The 21,124-nt window shown below is 46.2% G+C and overlaps 1 protein-coding gene across 2 annotated transcripts in view; it reads right to left on the reverse strand.

The window, feature by feature from the left end:
- The window catches only part of LOC134966137 (serine/threonine-protein kinase SBK2-like), a 90,327-nt gene that overhangs the window by 24,307 nt on the left and 44,896 nt on the right, over positions 1 to 21,124 (reverse strand). For both annotated transcript variants that reach the window (XM_063942647.1, XM_063942648.1), the window contains exon 2: positions 9,436 to 9,613. In XM_063942647.1, coding sequence (XP_063798717.1) covers positions 9,436 to 9,601 — 166 coding nt within the window. In that variant the 5' untranslated portion in view covers positions 9,602 to 9,613. The remainder of the gene's footprint in view (positions 1 to 9,435; positions 9,614 to 21,124) is intronic.

Below are 21,124 nucleotides of genomic sequence, written 5' to 3' on the forward strand. Positions count from 1 at the left end.
CTACTGGACACCATTAGCTCCAGAGGGATCGACCGCAGGCCCAGCCTTGATGTTCGGTCCCGGAGCCGCGCCGCCGTCCCCCTTACAGAGCCAGAAGCAAGAAGATGGTCCGGAAAATCGGCTGCATGAAGACTCAGTCTTCACCAAGGTAGCGCACAGCACTGCAGCTGTGCGCCATTGCTCCTCTCACACACTTCACACTCCGGTCACTGAGGGTGCAGGGCGCTGGGGGGGGGGCGCCCTGAGGCAGCAATAAAAACACCTTGGCTGGCTAAAATACCTCAATATATAGCCCCAGGGGCTATATATGAGGTAAATACCCCTGCCAGAAGTCCATAAAAAGCGGGAGAATAGGCCGCGAAAAAGGGGCGGAGCCTATCTCCTCAGCACACTGGCGCCATTTTTCCCTCACAGCTTCGCTGGAAGGAAGCTCCCTGGCTCTTCCCTGCAATCTACAGTACCAGTAAGAGGAAAAAGAGAGGGGGGGCATTAAATTTGGCAGTATATATATTATATTTTTATTGAAAAGCAGCTATTAGGGACATAACTCAGTTAGTCCCTGTATATATATAGCGCTCTGGTGTGTGCTGGCATACTCTTACTCTGTCCCCCCAAAGGGCTTTTTGTGGGTCCTGTCCTCTGTTTGAGCATTCCCTGTGTGTGTGGGGTGTGCCGGTACGGCTGTGTCGACATGTTTGATGAGGATAATGATGTGGAGGCGGAGCAGATGCCTTTAGAAGGGATGTCTCCCCCTGGGGGGCAGACACCTGAGTGGATGAGCTTATGGAAAGAAATGAGTGCACGTATAGACTCTTTACATAAGAAATTTGACGACATGCCAACTGTGGGACAGCCGAGTCTTCAGCTCGTGCCGGTCCAGGTGTCTCAAGGGGCATCAGGGGCTCTAAAACGCCCGCTATCTCAGGTGGCAAACGTAGATGTCGACACTGATACTGACACCAGTGTCGACGAGGATGAGTCGAATCTAATGCCCGTCAGGGCCATTCACTGCATGATTGAAGCAATGAAAGAGGTGCTAAACATTTCTGATTTACATCCAGGTACCACAAAAAAGGGTATTATGTTTTGGGAGAAAAAACTACCCGTAGTTTTTCCCCCTTCAGATGAATTAAATGAGGTGTGTGAAGAAGCGTGGCTTTCCCCTGATAAAAAAGTAGTAATTCCTAAGAAGCTACTAATGGCGTTCCCTTTCCCGCCAGAGGATAGGTTACGCTGGGAAACACCCCATAGGGTGGATAAAGCGCTCACACGTTTGTCTAAAAAGGTGGCACTACCGTCACAGGATACGGCCGCCCTTAAGGAACCTGCTGATAGAAAGCAGGTGGCGATCCTGAAGTCTGTTTACACACACTCAGGCATTATACTTAGACCAGCTATTGCGTCAGCATGGATGTGCAGTGCTGCCGCTGCGTGGTCAGATAAACTGTCAGAAAATATTGACACACTAGACAGAGATACGATTCTGCTAACAATTGACCATATCAAAGATTCAGTCTTGTATATGAGAGATGCACAGAGGGAAATCTGCCGGCTGGCATCTAAAGTAAGTGCATTGTCCATTTCTGCTAGGAGATGCTTATGGACTCGCCAGTGGACAGGAGATGCAGATTCCAAAAGGCACATGGAAGTTTTGCCTTATAAGGGGGAGGAATTATTTGGGGATGGTCTTTCCGACCTAGTTTCCACAGCAACGTCTGGGAAGTCAGCATTTCTACCCCATGTCCCCTCACACCCTAAGAAGGCGCCATTTTATCAGGTTCAGTCCTTTCGGACACAGAAAAGCAAGCGTGGAAAAGGAGGTTCTTTTCTGTCTAGGGGCAGAGGTAGGGGAAAAAGGCTACAAAAAACAGCAGGTTCCCAGGAGCAAAAGTCCTCCCCCGCTTCTTCTTCTAAGTCCGCCGCATGACGGTGGGGCTCCACAGGCGGAGCCAGGTACGGTGGGGGCCCGCCTCAAAAATTTCAGCGATCAGTGGGCTTGCTCACAAGTGGATCCCTGGATCCTTCAAGTAGTATCTCAGGGGTACAAGCTGGAATTCGAGGCGGCTCCACCCCACCGGTTCCTAAAATCTGCCTTGCCGATTGCTCCCTCAGACAGGGAGGCGGTGCTAGCGGCAATTCACAAGCTGTATTCCCAGCAGGTGATAATCAAGGTACCCCTACTTCAACGAGGTCGGGGTTACTATTCCACACTATTTGTGGTACCGAAACCAGACGGTTCGGTGAGACCCATTTTAAATTTGAAATCCTTGAACAAGTACATAAAAAAATTCAAGTTCAAGATGGAATTGCTCAGGGCGGTTATTGCAAGCCTGGACGAGGGGGATTACATGGTTTCCCTGGACATCAAGGATGCTTACCTGCATGTCCCCATTTACCATCCTCACCAGGAGTACCTCAGATTTGTGGTACAGGACTGCCATTACCAATTCCAGACGCTGCCGTTTGGACTCTCCACGGCACCAAGGGTATTTACCAAGGTTATGGCGGAAATGATGATACTCCTTCGAAGAAAGGGAGTTTTAATTATCCCGTACTTGGACGATCTCCTAATAAAGGCATGGTCCAAGGAACAGTTGTTGGTGGGAGTAGCACTATCTCAGGAAGTGCTGCGCCAGCACGGCTGGATTCTAAATATTCCAAAGTCACAGCTGGTACCGACGACACGTCTAATGTTCCTGGGGATGATTCTGGACACAGCCCAGAAAAAGTGTTTCTCCCGGAGGAGAAAGCCAGGGAGTTGTCATCTCTAGTCAGAGACCTCCTGAAACCAAAACAGGTATCGGTGCATCACTGCACGCGGGTCCTGGGAAAGATGGTAGCTTCTTACGAAGCAATTCCATTCGGCAGGTTCCATGCCAGAATTTTTCAGTGGGATCTGTTGGACAAGTGGTCCGGATCGCATCTTCAGATGCATCGCTTGATAACCCTGTCTCCAAGAACCAGGGTGTCTCTTCTATGGTGGCTGCAGAGTGCTCATCTTCTGGAGGGCCGCAGATTCGGCATACAGGACTGGGTCCTGGTGACCACGGATGCCAGCCTGCGAGGCTGGGGGGCAGTCACAAAGGGAAGAAACTTCCAAGGACTATGGTCAAGTCAGGAGACTTCTCTTCACATAAATATTCTGGAGCTAAGGGCCATCTACAATGCCCTAAGTCAAGCAAAATCCCTGCTCCTACACCAGCCGGTGCTGATCCAGTCAGACAACATCACGGCAGTCGCCCATGTGAATCGACAGGGCGGCACAAGAAGCAGGATGGCAATGGCAGAAGCCACAAGAATTCTCCGATGGGCGGAAAATCATGTACTAGCACTGTCAGCAGTGTTCATTCCGGGTGTAGACAACTGGGAAGCAGACTTTCTCAGCAGGCACGACCTCCACCCGGGAGAGTGGGGACTTCATCCAGAAGTCTTCCAAATGATTGCAAATCAGTGGGGTCGTCCACAGGTGGACATGATGGCGTCCCGTCTAAACAAAAAACTAGAGAGGTATTGCGCCAGGTCAAGAGACCCTCAGGCGATAGCGGTGGACGCTCTGGTAACACCGTGGGTGTACCAGTCAGTTTATGTGTTCCCTCCTCTGCCGCTCATACCAAAGGTATTGAGAATAATAAGAAAGCGAGGAGTAAACACAATTCTCGTGGTTCCGGATTGGCCAAGAAGAGCGTGGTACCCAGAACTTCAAGAGATGATCTCAGAGGACCCATGGCCTCTGCCACTCAGACAAGACCTGCTACAGCAGGGGCCCTGTCTGTTCCAAGACTTACCGCGGCTGCGTTTAACGGCATGGCGGTTGAACACCGGATCCTGAAGGAAAAGGGCATTCCGGAGGAAGTCATTCCTACGCTTATTAAAGCCAGGAAAGAGGTTACAGCAAATCATTATCACCGCATATGGCGGAAATATGTTGCATGGTGTGAGGCCGAAAAGGCCCCAACAGAGGAATTTCAACTAGGTCGATTTCTGCATTTCCTGCAAGCAGGAGTGAATATGGGCCTAAAACTGGGCTCCATTAAGGTACAGATCTCGGCTCTGTCGATTTTCTTTCAGAAAGAACTAGCTTCAGTACCTGAAGTTCAGACATTTGTAAAGGGAGTGCTGCATATTCAGCCCCCGTTTGTGCCTCCTGTGGCACCTTGGGATCTCAACGTGGTGTTGAGTTTCTTAAAATCACATTGGTTTGAACCACTAAAAACCGTGGATCTGAAATATCTCACGTGGAAGGTGGTTATGTTATTGGCCTTGGCTTCTGCCAGGCGAGTATCAGAATTGGCGGCTTTGTCTTGTAAAAGCCCTTATCTGATTTTCCATATGGATAGGGCAGAATTGAGGACTCGTCCCCAGTTTCTCCCTAAGGTGGTGTCAGCGTTTCACCTGAATCAGCCTATTGTGGTGCCTGCGGCTACTAGGGACTTGGAGGACTCCAAGTTGTTAGACGTGGTCAGGGCCCTGAAAATATATGTTTCCAGAACGGCTGGAGTCAGAAAATCTGACTCGTTGTTTATCCTATATGCGCCCAACAAGCTGGGTCCTCCTGCTTCTAAGCAGACTATTGCTCGTTGGATTTGTAGTACAATTCAGCTTGCGCATTCTGTGGCAGGCCTGCCACAGCCAAAATCTGTCAATGCCCATTCCACAAGGAAGGTGGGCTCATCTTGGGCGGCTGCCCGAGGGGTCTCGGCTTTACAACTTTGCCGAGCTGCTACTTGGTCAGGGGCAAACACATTTGCAAAATTCTATAAATTTGATACCCTGGCTGAGGAGGACCTGGAGTTCTCTCATTCGGTGTTGCAGAGTCATCCGCACTCTCCCGCCCGTTTGGGAGCTTTGGTATAATCCCCATGGTCCTTACGGAGTTCCCAGCATCCACTAGGACGTCAGAGAAAATAAGAATTTACTCACCGGTAATTCTATTTCTCGTAGTCCGTAGTGGATGCTGGGCGCCCATCCCAAGTGCGGTTTATCTGCAATACTTGTAAATAGTTATTGTTAACTAAATCGGGTTATTGTTGAGCCATCTGTTGAGAGGCTCTGTTGTTTCATACTGTTAACTGGGTTTCATATCACGAGTTGTACGTGTGATTGGTGTGGCTGGTATGAGTCTTACCCGGGATTCAAAATCCTTCCTTATTGTGTACGCTCGTCCGGGCACAGTATCCTAACTGAGGCTTGGAGGAGGGTCATGGTGGGAGGAGCCAGTGCACACCAGGTAGTCTAAGATCTTTCTAGAGTGCCCAGCCTCCTTCGGAGCCCGCTATTCCCTATGGTCCTTACGGAGTTCCCAGCATCCACTACGGACTACGAGAAATAGAATTACCGGTGAGTAAATTCTTATTTTCAGTTTCATCTAGAAACAATGAGAGTAATAATGTACACAGAGGAAGGGCAGGAGAAAGGGATGCAGCGGGGGCGGGGGTGGGGGTGGGGGGGGTCTTCCCTGGAGCTGTGACTAATACACAGTGATTGGAGACACAAGGGAGTGTGAATGGAAGTTTAAAAAAACAGGACGGACATAGCATCCACTGAGGGCCAAGGGGAAGTTATCATGTTGCAGCACGGAGTGAGGTGTAGTATTCTGGAAGCCCAGCCACCTGTACCAAATTGCACTGTATTCCTGGAACCAATTAGCTGAGGACATGATGAAATCATCCTTACTCATGTAAAAGCCTAGCACACCATTCTGACATAGTGGGGCACTGAGGGGATCTCCAGTGGACCATTATCACAGCCTCTTCCGCACTAGAAGGTGCCTTAATAGTGACATATTGAATAGAGCTTGCAGCACGATAAGAACATTTACCAGCCAGAAGCCTGGGCTAGTGGATAGGTCTTTCCAGGGTCGGACTGGCCCACAGGGGTACAGGGGAAACCACCGGTGGGCCCCACCACCTGAGTGCCCACTCCTTCCTCTAGGGATCAGGTTCCAGACTGTGCACTTGTATTATACATGGTAGATATGTTGCATTACACTGCACAAGACTATTGTGCATTTCAAGCCTCTGTGGAGGCTGGCCACACCCCCTAAGTATGGGCCCTTGTCCAACACTGGGTCTTTCTGTAGGATACACTTGGAAATTACCATTATTCTATCCCAGAAAGGGCAAAGCATGGAGCATTCCTATCAAATGTGTAACTGCAGGCTGACTGCCGCGTTACATCTCCAACAGGTGTTGTGGATACAAGGGCACATTTTTGTTAGAAGGTTGGGACACCGCTACCACCGATACAGGACTGAATAGTGTATTTTGATGAAAGATAAACTCACTGAGCAAGCCAAAGCTAGGGACACGCAGCGGTTTCTCATTGTATTTACAGTTAATATGAAGACGAGTAGTAGCAGCCTATGGGGGTATTCAGAGATGTACGCAGATCTTGCTTCCCGCAGCAAGATCTGAGCCCATCTACTCACATGCTGGGGGCCGCTCAGCACAGGCCATGGACGCCCAGCATGTGTGTGGCGCCACCCCGCGATGCGTCCGCAATTTAATTGTGGACACATAGATTTAAGGTTGATCCCTGCCGAAGATGGTCCAGACACACCTGCGTTGTCCGGACCGCGCCCACAAAACGCTGCGATGACGCCTTCCCTGATGGCCACTGCTGTCAATCACCTTGCATTGTGAAGGATTGCGCACTGTGGCCTGGATGCAGCTGCTGCGTGTGAACGTGCGGCTGTGTCCAGGTCTGAATAGACCCCTGGAATATCCTTATGGATGTTTTCGTTGAAGTTGGAAAGCATTGTATCCAATGTGGAGACCTCAGCAGCGCTGTATCACACACCAATAGAGATACACACCTCTGCCTGATAATAATGACATAGCTGAAAAACACTGAAGAATGCCACAAAGTAAAAATTAATGCATTTAGTAAAAGTTGAGAATGCCTGTACAAATGGATAACAGAAAGTCATTAGAAGGCGGACAATCTCTGTAAATGTCCAAAATTAACTTAACTAATTGTCTTTCAAGTTTTCTTTTATCTGTGGTTGTTTATGCCAGTTACAGGAATCTGCAGCAACTAACAACAGAATATGGGGGGTAATTCTGAGTTGATCGCAGCAGGATTTTTGTTAGCAGTTGGGCAAAACCATGTGCACTGCAAGGGGAGGCAGATATAACATGTGCAGAGAGAGTTAGCTATGGGTGGGTTATTTTGTTTCTGTGCAGGGTAAATACTGGCTGCTTTATTTTTACACTGCAATTTAGATTGCAGATTGAACACACCACACCCAAATCTAACTCTCTCTGCACATGTTACATCTGCCCCCCCTGCAGTGCACATGGTTTTGCCCAACTGCTAACAAAAATCCTGCTGCGATCAACTCAGAATTACCCCCAAAGCCAGGCTGACACTTGTCACACATAAGACCCTTTCCTTTAATGAAGAGTTTATAAATAACGAACAACTATCCTTTATGGCATAAGTTTAACTACAGAGAACTTTCATGTTCCCCAGGGTATTGCCCTCAGCATTATTCTCATCTTCAGTTCCTCTCTTGCCAGAATATAGTTAGTGCATGTTCACAGATTTGCTAAATCACAAGGGGGAAATAAGTGAAACTATTCTTAATAACTTATTTTCATTGAACAACTACAGACTATGGCCAGGATGTACTGTATTGGGAGCTGAATTTTGCGTCCTGGACAAAAGCTGCACAAACTCAGAGATTAAAATGTGCGGCTGTTGCCCAGAACTCGGCGCATTTTTTGCTCTTAATGCAAATCGGATCCGACTTCTGGCGGGAGATTTAGATCAAGATTTTTGGCGGGAGATTTAGATCAGGAAGCATCCGACTTTTTCAGACCAACCCGGAATGCATCTATTAGTATAACAGGCTTAGGGGGACATTTACTAAGCAGTGATAAGAGTGGAGAAGTGAGCCAGTGGAGAAGTTGCACCAGCAACCAATCAGCAACTCTGTATAATTTTATAGTATGCAAATTATAGATGTTACTTCAGTGCTGATTGGTTGCCATGGGCAACTTCTCCACTGGCTCTCTTCTCCGCTCTTATCACTGCAAAGTAAATGCCCCCCTTAATGCGGCCCTGACCATCATTAGAAAGTCACCCATTGTCACCCAAAAGTCCCATAACTGAAGTAACACACAATTAATCACAATTAATAGAAATATGGGCACTAATAGATATTAATTTCATTTAGGATATTGAGTTGTTTTTATTTGATTGGACCCTCCCGTACTTCGGATAGAGGTCACATTTTAAGTAAGTTCCACAAGGAGTGCATACATGTATTTATTCTTCTTATATGGAATGTAATAGTGATTTTGTGAAATTATTTTGTAGAATTGTCCTACAAATCTATATTGTAAAACGGTCTAACGGACCTGGCGTTTCCTTTGATTGTCAATATCGGATTGATTCCAAAGGTATGTACCTCTATGTGATATCAAAATGTAGTAAAAAAAGGGGGTATGTGGTTGATTCACTATGGTACCCTTTCATGATATCCATAATGTAAAATGCCTGTTTTTTACCATAAGGCTAACATCACAGAACTATATGTCCTCATCATTCTCCTCTATCATTGTTTTGTAAAACCACTTATGGATCATATGTATGAATTATCATTTATGTAATGTATTTATAGAAATGTATATGTTTTTACCAGCTACTTTCGATCATCCCTTTGAAGAAGTCCGTAAAGGACGAAACGCGTCAGAGTTGAAGAGCGAGAAAAAAAATTACCCTTCATTTCATCTATGACACTTAATATTGATTTGTGTATTTGAAAGGGTTATCTCTAATAGTGGATTGTGCTTTTAATAAACTGTTATTATCTATATATGTGGTCGATATTATTGCTGGTTGATGGGAAGTGGAATATATATATATATATATATATATATATATATATATATATTTATTCCATCCCTCTTCAAGAGAGATAGAGTGGAGAAGTTTCCCATACCAACCAATTTGCTTCTTACAGTAATTTTAGAAGCTGTTCTAGATAAATGATAGGTAGAAGCTGGTTGCTTTCTGTAGGCAATGTCTCCATTTTATCTCTCTCGAAGGTTTGGTACACTTCCCTCATATCTTGTAGGAAAGGCATCCAATTGGCTTTTAATTTCTGTTAGGGAAATTGGTAAGGAATGCCATAGGAAAAGATCAATTCCCCTCCTTATGTTCCTTATTAAGAAAGGTTTGTTAGACAAATGTTTCAGACCCCCAAACCTACTTTCTCCAGGTACAAAATGTTCTGCTCCTGGCGGAGCTGTAGCAAAGAGGTTATGCATATATAAAGTTAGTGAAGGAAATTATGGAAGGTGATTGAACAGGGATTTCATAAAATTCATACATTTTATCTTACAAGCTAAGATATTCATATATACAGTACAAACACAAGTCTGTATACAGGTGCTACAATACTCCAATATTATCTGCATTAAAGCTTACCTCTTTGCCGATGAATTACTAAAGTGACTTGGCCGTATTTTCCTTTTCCCAGTTGCCTGATGAATTTGTAATGGTCATCTACTTCCATCTTCACCAGGTTTTGAGCAGTGATTTCCATCATCTCCTCTAGCATTGAAGTCGCTGCAACTCCGTTACTTGGGTCCATGACTAAATTGTCCTAATAGTAAGGAAATAGAGAACAGACACTAATGTCTGACATTGTAAATATTCAAGACCTTATAACATATCATGCTGAATAAACATGTTGAGACTGATTGTACTTAAAAAATGAGGCCGCTAGATTTTTTTTTCACACTCTGTTAAAAGTCTATGGGTTAATGACTACACTTTGGAAAAATGTAGTGGGTCTTCCCAAAATCACGATAGTAAACCCACCCTGAAGTGGCCAGGGGAGGTCAATACTGTCCTCTGTAGTGATGTACTGTGGTGTTATGAACAGGAGGATTGGGGGGGGGGGAGGGGCAAGCGCAGCAAATCCCATTGCGGGCTTGCGACACAGCGGACTCGGTGGCTTGCTGCGCTTGCCACAGGTTATTTTCCCACTTTGTGAGTGTCGTGGACACCCACGAGTGGGAATAGTCCCTGTTAGTTGGCATGCCGACTGTAGGGCTTTTGACCGCTCAGGGTTACCGGCGTCGACATGGTGACCGCCAGGATCCCGGGTGCTGGTCACATGATCCCCTTGTAAGTATGGTGCTTATTGCTCTAAAGCAGGTATTCCCAACTTTGGTCCTCAAGACGCACTAATAGGCCCTACACATTGGGCAATATCACTCAAAGATATGAACGATCTCGTTCATTAATGAATATGGACGATCTCATCCATATTTGCCTGCGATCTATGGAGCCGTGTGACGGGGGGAGTGAAGTAACTTCACTCCCCCCGTCACTGCCCCCCCGCCGCCGGTTCGCCTGAGGGCCGTATCCACCGTCGGGCGGCAGATCTTTAAATGTGTAGGGCCCTTTACATTTCTGGTTTTAGGGATATCCATGTTTGAGCACAGGTATCTTTATTAGTACCTCGGTTATTTTGATTTAACCATCTGTGCTGAAGCCTGGATATCACTAAAATCTGCACTGTTAGTGTGCCTTGAAGACCGAGATTGGGAACGCCTGCTCTAAAGCATAGGTTCCCAAACAGTGCCTGTTCTCCAGGTCACCTCGCAGCTCACACAATCACAAGTGAAATAATCAGCTCCACCTGTGAATCTTTTAAAATGTGTCAGTGAGTAATGACTACACCTGTGCACTTGCTGGGCAATCTGGAAAATGTGATCAGTTTGGAGTCCTGAGGACAGGGTTTGAGAACTACTGGTCTAAAGTGTCTAAAATGCACCTGCGTTCTCATCCCTTATCATGCAATGTGTAATCTCAATCTGCAGTCTAGGGAGAATCAACCAAAGAAATCTAAGGGGTCAATCCAATTGCCCGCAAATGGTGCAAGTTGTCATTGCAGCAGTGTGTAAACACTGTCATCGACACCCGAACTTGCAGCCCTCGTTGCCACTTCTAGTGCCGCACTTGCACATTTTTGCTGGCAGCCCTATGGGCTGCGAACAAAAACTGTGAGTCAGTGGAACCGTAAGTGATAATAATAGTCATCATTATTATAATGTAAATAATTCAATAAAGAAATAATTAAAAAGTATAATTTTTACATCCCAAAATGCTCCCTAAAGGAAGGTAAGAACAGAAAAACCCTTCACACCATACGCTCTGCGTGTGAGCAATACTATCTTCTGGGTTATAATTAGTGAAAACAATAATAAAAAATGCAAATATTATTACAATGCTCAGGTATTTTATTGGTGGAAGACTGTGATGAAAGAATCTCTCGGTGTGCATCCAGAAGGCACAGAAAAGGTGGCACACCATCATACAAAATGAACAAAAAAAAAAAACATGATAGATGCATTATATGGGCGAGGGTGCCTGCTATTGCTTAATGAGGTCCGAGAAGATGGCAATAGTGTAATATTTATAGTGACACCATTTTATTGGAGTCAAACCCAGGGGTAGTCAGGGACGTGCTTGGTATTTTAGAAGATGGGGACCAGAGAATGAATTCTTTCTAACAATCATCATCCTTTAACCAATCATAGTGATAATACAGATCGTTGTTCTATCCCTTTACGTGGGTTACGGATCAAAGGGTCGACCTGGATAAGATCTACAGTCAACTATTGGTTGACCTGGACAAGGTCAACATAGGAAAAGGTTGACACAGTGAAAAGGTTGACACAGAATAGGTCGACACATGAAATGGTGTAAGTTTTTGGTGTAGTTTTGTCCATAATATCACCAGGAACCTCAATTAGTGCACCATGTGCCCTTGTATGGTTCACTTTGTTTGCTCGCAAGGTGTTTTGCTCCACTACCATTGCACTCGGCATAGGTTTCTATTCCCAATCGTAGTCCACATGGATGGCAAAGTATGAAAAAGTTAAAAAAATCCCCCAAATGTAAAAAAAACTCTTGTCGTCCTTTTCACAGTGTCAACCTATTTTCCCATGTCGACCTTGTCCAAGTCAACCAATAGTGGTTGACATATTGACTGCCGACCTGAGTACTGTCGACCTGCCATCCGGATATATTTACATGTATTTCAGGCCCCCTGATATGCACTGTTGCTTGCTTCTCCTCTGGTGCACCAAGATGCTCAGTTTAGCCTTATGTATGTCTTCAGTTATGAGATCTTCTGGTTGTTTGAAGCAAAATGAAAAGTTATGTTACGCAGTAGGGTACAAAGGCATTTACATGCCAAAAAACTAAAAATATAAAAATAACTATTTGAATTTTCATAAAAGACCTATCAGGGATCTGGTATCATTATATACTGTTGGTGGCTCTTGTTGTATTATCCATTGGTACCTCAGTTGAGAAACAGATCTGCAGGATTCTCAATGCCACATTACTCATGATTAAATGAATCAAATGAATTAGGACACTAAACAAAGTCAAATTTTGGGATAAAAATGTAAACGCTACAGGAGGTTGGACCTTAATTTGATATTTAATATTTTTACACAGCGTGCCTCTTCTGATTATTCTTCCAAAAATAAAGCAAATTCTATTTTGGAAGTTGCTTTATTTTTGGAAGTTGTTTGTATCTTGAGAGTCTATCAAGAAGGACTCTTCATAAGCATTTTTCTTCACTAGCTGCTATTCATTGCGCTTATAAGGGACTTACCATCCTCCTCTTCTGATTATTCTGCCTCCCTACAAACCTAGAAGGCAGCGTTGAGGATGATAGAATGAAGAGTCTTTGAACCCCCACTGTCTGAGAGTCTGAAGTGGAGATTCAAGTTAGTTCACCATTGATGGTTGGTCACTGAAGGCAAACAGCGACCAAAGAGTTCCAGTTTCAGACAGTGGTTGAGGTCTGTGCATGTGCAATCAGGGGCCAATGGTTTCATCCAGATGGTTTTAAAACCTTTGGCCGTAGAGTCAATCATACCAATTATAGTGCAGCGTGCAGTAGGTGGAGCTATAAGTGTTATCATGGGTCCAGCCACCATTGTCCAATGCTGTGATTATCTGCATCATTCAGTGGGGGATGGACTTAACATAACTGCTGCAATTTCTGTCTTTAAGACCAAACCCATGTCAAATAGACTAAGGAACCTAGGGGGTAAATTAACCTGATCGTAGCAGCAAACTTGTCAGCAGTTGGACAAAACCATGTACACTGCTGGTGTGGCAGATATAACATTTGCAGAGAGAGTTAGATTTGGATGGGTTATTTTTTTCTGTGCAGAGTAAATACTGGCTGCTCTATTTTTACACTGCAATTTAGATTTAAGTTTGAACACACCACACCCAAATCTAACTCTCTATGCACATGTTATATCTGCCACCCTGCAGTGCACATGGGTGGTCATTCCGAGTTGATCGCTCGCTGCCGTTTTTCGCAGCGCAGCGATCAAGTGAAAACGCGGCAAATCTGCGCATGCGCATGGTACGCAGCGCGCATGTGCTAAGTACTTTCACACAAAACTTTGTTGTTCTACCCAAGCTCGAGCGACGTATTTCAGTCACTCGAGTGTTCGTAGTATGATTGACAGGAAGTGGGTGTTTCTGGGCGGCAACTCAGCGTTTTCAGGGAGTGTGCTAAAAAACGAAGGCGTGCCCGGAAAAAACCCAGGAGTGGCTGGAGAAACGGGGGAGTGGCTGGCCGAACGCAGGTCGTGTTTGTGACGTCAAACCAGGAACTAAACAGACTGCAGTCATCGCAAGATAGGAGTAGGTCTGGAGCTACTCAGAAACGGCAAGAAATTTTTCCTGTGCAGTTCTGCTAATCTTTCGTTCGCACTTCTGCTAAGCTAAGATACACTCCCAGAGGGCGGTGGCCTAACGTTTGCATTGCTGCTAAAAGCAGTTAGCAAGCAATCAACTCGGAATGAGGGCCATGGTTTTGCCCAACTGCTAACAAATTTGCTATGATCAGGTCTGAATTACCCTCTAGGTTCCTCGTTCCTTTCTGCAAAAGCCTCATGAGGGGAATGACCTGACTCAGGCTGGCAGTGTCTGAACTGACTTCCCGTGTGGCAAGTTCGAAGGTGGAGAACCTTGCACAACACGGAAATCATTCTCCACTGCGCTTGAGTCAGGTGCATTCCCCCTCCTTTGCCTATACCGTAGGTGGATGTATAGGCTTGAATTGCCTTTTGCAGCTTCTCCATCCTCTGAAGCATATAGAGTGTTGAATTCCACCTCGTTACCACCTCTTGGTTCGGGTGATGGCAGGGCAGGTTCAGGAGTGTTTGCTGGCGCTCCAGTCTTCGGCACGCAGTGACTGAATGCTGAAAGTGGCCCGCAATTTTTCAGGCAACTGACAGCATCTCCTGCACACCCCTATCATTTAAAAAAAAAATCTGCACCACCAAATTAATTGAATATGCAAAACATGGGACGTGCTGGAATTTGCAGAGATGTAATGCGCGCACAATATTGGTGGCATTGTCTGATATCACAAATCCTCAGGAGAGAGTCTAAGTGGGGTAAGCCATTGTGCGATGATGTCCATCAGTTTCCGTCACAGGTCAGCGGTGTGCCTCTTACGGAAACCGGTGATACACAGCGTAGCCTGCCTATGAACAAGCTGGTGTTTGTGAGATGCTGCTACTGGTTCCGTTGCTGTTGTTGCTGCGGGAGGCAATACATCTACCAAGTGGGCTGTCACAGTCATGTAGTCCTTAGTTTGCCCTGCTCCACTTGTCCACATGTCTGTGGTTAAGTGGACACTGGGCACAACCGCATTTTTCAGGACACTGAGGACACTTTTCTTAATGTCCCTGTACAGTCCGGGAATCGCTTTTCTAGTGAAGTGGAATCTAGATGGTATTTGGTACCGGGGACACACTACCTCCATCAACTGTCTAAATCCCACTGCACTAATGGCGGACACCGGACTCACGTCTAACACCAACATAGCTGTCAAGGCCTCAGTTATCCGCTTTGCAACAGGATGACTGCTGTCATATTTCATCTTCCTCGCAAAGGACTGTTGGACAGTCAATTGCTTAGTTGAAGTAGTACAAGTGGTTTTCTGACTTCCCCTCTGGGATGACCATCAATTCCCAGTAGCAACAACAGCAGCAGCAGCAGCAGCAGCAGCAGTAGGCGTAGCACTCAAAGATCCTCCAGAGGAATCCTGGTTAGGCGAGGACTCGTCAGTAATGCCAGTGACATGGCCTGCAGGACTACTCACGTTCCTGACTGAGGAGGAAATTGACGTTGAGGGAGTTGGTGGTGTGGCTTGCAGGAGCTTGGGTACAAAAGGAAGAAGGATTTAGGTGTCAGTGGACTGCTTATGCTCTTATCCAAAGTTTCTGAACTTGACAATGACTTCTGATGAATGTGCTGCAGGTGATGTATAAGGGAGGATGTTCCTAAGTGGTTAACGTCCTTACCCCTACTTATTACGGATTGAGAGAGGCAACACATGGCTTGACACCTGTTGTCCGGATTTGTGGAGAAATAATTCCACACCGAAGAGGTGGTTTTTTTGGTATTTTGCCCAGGCATGACAATGGGTTTATTCATCCCACGGACAACTGTCTCCCCCGGTGCCTAATTTAAACAAAGCACATCACCATCAGAATCCTCCTCCTCAATTTCTCAGCGCCAGCAACACCCATATCCTCATCCTGGTGTACTTCAACAGTGACATCTTCAATTTGAATATCAGAAACTGGACTGTGGGTGCTCCTTCCAGCACTTGCAGAGGGCATGCAAATGGTGGAAGGAGCCACCTCTCCCCGTCCAGTGTTGGGAAGGTCAGGCATCGCAACCGTCGACACACTTGGACTCTCCTTGGGGATTTGTGATACCATCTTAGAACGCAGAGTTCTTTGCTGTGCTTTTGCCAGCTTAACTCTTATCATTTTTCTAGCGGTAGGATGAGGGCTTCCATCGTCATGTGAAGCTGAACCCCTAGTCATGAACATAGGCCAGAGCCTTAGCTGTTCCTTGCCACTCTGTGTCGTAAATGGCATATTGGCAAGTTTACGTTTCTCCTCATACTATTTAAATAATTTTTTTGAGGTCATTTTACTGAACTTTGGCTTTTTGAATTTTACATGCCCTCTACTATGACGTTGGGCATCGGCCTTGGCAGACAACGTTGATGGCATTTCATCGTCTATGTCATGACTAGTGTCAGCAGCTTCAGCACTAGGAGGTAGAGATGTGCACTTGAAATTTTTCGGGTTTTGTGTTTTGGTTTTGGGTTCGGTTCCGCGGCCGTGTTTTGGGTTCGACCGCGTTTTGGCAAAACCTCACCGAATTTTTTTTGTCGGATTCGGGTGTGTTTTGGATTCGGGTGTTTTTTTCAAAAAACACTAAAAAACAGCTTAAATCATAGAATTTGGGGGTCATTTTGATCCCAAAGTATTATTAACCTCAAAAACCATAATTTCCACTCATTTTCAGTCTATTCTGAATACCTCACACCTCACAATATTATTTTTAGTCCTAAAATTTGCACCGAGGTCGCTGGATGACTAAGCTAAGCGACCCTAGTGGCCGACACAAACACCTGGCCCATCTAGGAGTGTCACTGCAGTGTCACGCAGGATGGCCCTTCCAAAAAACACTCCCCAAACAGCACATGACGCAAAGAAAAAAAGAGGCGCAATGAGGTAGCTGTGTGAGTAAGCTAAGCGACCCTAGTGGCCGACACAAACACCTGGCCCATCTAGGAGTGGCACTGCAGTGTCACGCAGGATGGCCCTTCCAAAAAACACTCCCCAAACAGCACATGACGCAAAGAAAAAAAGAGGCACAATGAGGTAGCTGTGTGAGTAAGCTAAGCGACCCTAGTGGCCGACACAAACACCTGGCCCATCTAGGAGTGGCACTGCAGTGTCACGCAGGATGGCCCTTCCAAAAAACACTCCCCAAACAGCACATGACGCAAAGAAAAAAAGAGGCGCAATGAGGTAGCTGTGTGAGTAAGCTAAGCGACCCTAGTGACCGACACAAACACCTGGCCCATCTAGGAGTGGCACTGCAGTGTCACGCAGGATGGCCCTTCCAAAAAACACTCCCCAAACAGCACATGACGCAAAGAAAAAAAGAGGCGCAATGAGGTAGCTGTGTGAGTAAGATAAGCGACCCTAGTGGCCGACACAAACACCTGGCCCATCTAGGAGTGGCACTGCAGTGTCACGCAGGATGGCCCTTCCAAAAAACACTCCCCAAACAGCACATGACGCAAAGAAAAATTAAAGAAAAAAGAGGTGCAAGATGGAATTGTCCTTGGGCCCTCCCACCCACCCTTATGTTGTATAAACAGGACATGCACACTTTAACCAACCCATCATTTCAGTGACAGGGTCTGCCACACGACTGTGACTGAAATGACGGGTTGGTTTGGACCCCCACCAAAAAAGAAGCAATTAATCTCTCCTTGCACAAACTGGCTCTACAGAGGCAAGATGTCCACCTCATCATCATCCTCCGATATATCACCGTGTACATCCCCCTCCTCACAGATTATCAATTCGTCCCCACTGGAATCCACCATCTCAGCTCCCTGTGTACTTTGTGGAGGCAATTGCTGCTGGTCAATGTCTCCACGGAGGAATTCATTATAATTCATTTTAATGAACATCATCTTCTCCACATTTTCTGGAAGTAACCTCGTACGCCGATTGCTGACAAGGTGAGCGGCGGCACTAAACACTCTTTTGGAGTACACACTTGTGGGAGGGCAACTTAGGTAGAATAAAGCCAGTTTGTGCAAGGGCCTCCAAATTGCCTCTTTTTCCTGCCAGTATAAGTACGGACTGTCTGACGTGAATACTTGGATGCGGTCACTCATATAATCCTCCACCATTCTTTCAATGGGGAGAGAATCATATGCAGTGACAGTAGACGACATGTCCGTAATCGTTGTCAGGTCCTTCAGTCCGGACCAGATGTCAGCATCAGCAGTCGCTCCAGACTGCCCTGCATCACCGCCAGCGGGTGGGCTCGGAATTCTGAGCCTTTTCCTCGCACCCTCAGTTGCGGGAGAATGTGAAGGAGGAGATGTTGACAGGTCGCGTTCCGCTTGACTTGACAATTTTCTCACCAGCAGGTCTTTGAACCCCAGCAGACTTGTGTCTGCCGGAAAGAGAGATCCAAGGTAGGTTTTAAATCTAGGATCGAGCACGGTGGCCAAAATGTAGTGATCTGATTTCAACAGATTGACCACCCGTGAATCCTTGTTAAGCGAATTAAGGGCTCCATCCACAAGTCCCACATGCCTAGCGGAATCGCTCCGTGTTAGCTCCTCCTTCAATGTCTCCAGCTTCTTCTGCAAAAGCCTGATGAGGGGAATGACCTGACTCAGGCTGGCAGTGTCTGAACTGACTTCACGTGTGGCAAGTTCAAAGGGCAGCAGAACCTTGCACAACGTTGAAATCATTCTCCACTGCGCTTGAGACAGGTGCATTCCACCTCCTATATCGTGCTGAATTGTATAGGCTTGAATGGCCTTTTGCTGCTCCTCCAACCTCTGAAGCATATATAGGGTTGAATTCCACCTCGTTACCACTTCTTGCTTCAGATGATGGCAGGGCAGGTTCAGGCGTTTTTGGTGTTGCTCCAGTCTTCTGTACGTGGTGCCTGTACGCCGAAAGTGTCCCGCAATTCTTCTGGCCACCGACAGCATCTCTTGCACGCCCCTGTCGTTTTTTAAAAAATTCTGCACCACCAAATTCAAGGTATGTGCAAAACATGGGACGTGCTGGAATTTGCCCATATTTAATGCACACACAATATTGCTGGCGTTGTCCGATGCCACAAATCCACAGGAGAGTCCAATTGGGGTAAGCCATTCCGCGATGATCTTCCTCAGTTGCCGTAAGAGGTTTTCAGCTGTGTGCGTATTCTGGAAACCGGTGATACAAAGCGTAGCCTGCCTAGGAAAGAGTTGGCGTTTGCGAGATGCTGCTACTGGTGCCGCCGCTGCTGTTCTTGCGGCGGGAGTCCATACATCTACCCAGTGGGCTGTCACAGTCATATAGTCCTGACCCTGCCCTGCTCCACTTGTCCACATGTCCGTGGTTAAGTGGACATTGGGTACAACTGCATTTTTTAGGACACTGGTGAGTCTTTTTCTGACGTCCGTGTACATTCTCGGTATCGCCTGCCTAGAGAAGTGGAACCTAGATGGTATTTGGTAACGGGGGCACACTACCTCAAGAAATTGTCTAGTTCCCTGTGAACTAATGGCGGATACCGGACGCACGTCTAACACCAACATAGTTGTCAAGGCCTCAGTTATCCGCTTTGCAACAGGATGACTGCTGTGATATTTCATCTTCCTCGCAAAGGACTGTTGGACAGTAAATTGCTTGGTGGAAGTAGTAAAAGTGGGCTTACGACTTCCCCTCTGAAATGACCATCGACTCCCAGCAGCAACAACAGCAGCGCCAGCAGCAGTAGGCGTTACACGCAAGGATGCATCGGAGGAATCCCAGGCAGGAGAGGACTCGTCAGAATTGCCAGTGACATGGCCTGCAGGACTATTGGCATTCCTGGGGAAGGAGGAAATTGACACTGAGGGAGTTGGTGGTGTGGTTTGCGTGAGCTTGGTTACAAGAGGAAGGGATTTACTGGTCAGTGGACTGCTTCCGCTGTCGCCCAAAGTTTTTGAACTTGTCACTGACTTATTATGAATGCGCTGCAGGTGACGTATAAGGGAGGATGTTCCGAGGTGGTTAACGTCCTTACCCCTACTTATTACAGCTTGACAAAGGCAACACACGGCTTGACAAATGTTGTCCGCATTTCTGTTGAAATACTTCCACACCGAAGAGCTGATTTTTTTGGTATTTTCACCAGGCATGTCAACGGCCATATTCCTCCCACGGACAACAGGTGTCTCCCCGGGTGCCTGACTTAAACAAACCACCTCACCATCAGAATCCTCCTTGTCAATTTCCTCCCCAGCGCCAGCAACACCCATATCCTCCTCATCCTGGTGTACTTCAACACTGACATCTTCAATCTGACTATCAGGAACTGGACTGCGGGTGCTCCTTCCAGCACTTGCAGGGGGCGTGCAAATGGTGGAAGGCGCATGCTCTTCACGTCCAGTGTTGGGAAGGTCAGGCATCGCAACCGACACAATTGGACTCTCCTTGTGGATTTGTGATTTCGAAGAACGCACAGTTCTTTGCGGTGCTTTTGCCAGCTTGAGTCTTTTCATTTTTCTATCGAGAGGCTGAGTGCTTCCATCCTCATGTGAAGCTGAACCACTAGCCATGAACATAGGCCAGGGCCTCAGCCGTTCCTTGCCACTCCGTGTGGTAAATGGCATATTGGCAAGTTTACGCTTCTCCTCCGACAATTTTATTTTAGATTTTTGAGTCCTTTTTTTACTGATATTTGGTGTTTTGGATTTTACATGCTCTGTACTATGACATTGGGCATCTGCCTTGGCAGACGACGTTGCTGGCATTTCATCGTCTCGGCCATGACTAGTGGCAGCAGCTTCAGCACGAGGTGGAAGTCGATCTTGATCTTTCCCTAATTTTGGAACCTCAACATTTTTGTTCTCCATATTTTAATAGGCACAACTAAAAGGCACCTCATGTAAACAATGGAGATGGATGGATACTAGTATACTTACGGATGGACGAGCGACTGCCGACACAGAGGTAGCTACAGCCGTGGACTACCGTACTGTACTGTGTCTGCTGCTAATATAGACTGGATGATAATGAGATAAAATTAAAATATATATATATATATCACACTAGTACTGCAGCCGGACAGGTATATATTATGTAATGACGGACCTGCTGGACACTGTCTGTCAGCACTGCAGACTCCTAAAGTAAGCTACTAGTATCAAGAAGATAGAAAAAAAAAAATAAACCACGGGTAGGTGGTATACAATTATGGATGGACGAGCGACTGCCGAGTCCCGACACAGAGGTAGCTACAGCCGTGGACTACCGTACTGTGTCTGCTGCTAATATAGACTGGATGATAATGAGATAAAATAAAAAAAAAATATATATATATCACACTAGTACTGCAGCCGGACAGGTATATATTATGTAATGACGGACCTGCTGGACACTGTCTGTCAGCACTGCAGACTCCTAAAGTAAGCTACTAGTATCAAGAAGATAGAAAAATAAAATAAACCACGGGTAGGTGGTATACA

This window comes from Pseudophryne corroboree, chromosome 10 (genome assembly GCF_028390025.1).
Source record: "Pseudophryne corroboree isolate aPseCor3 chromosome 10, aPseCor3.hap2, whole genome shotgun sequence".
Lineage (NCBI taxonomy): Eukaryota > Metazoa > Chordata > Amphibia > Anura > Myobatrachidae > Pseudophryne > Pseudophryne corroboree.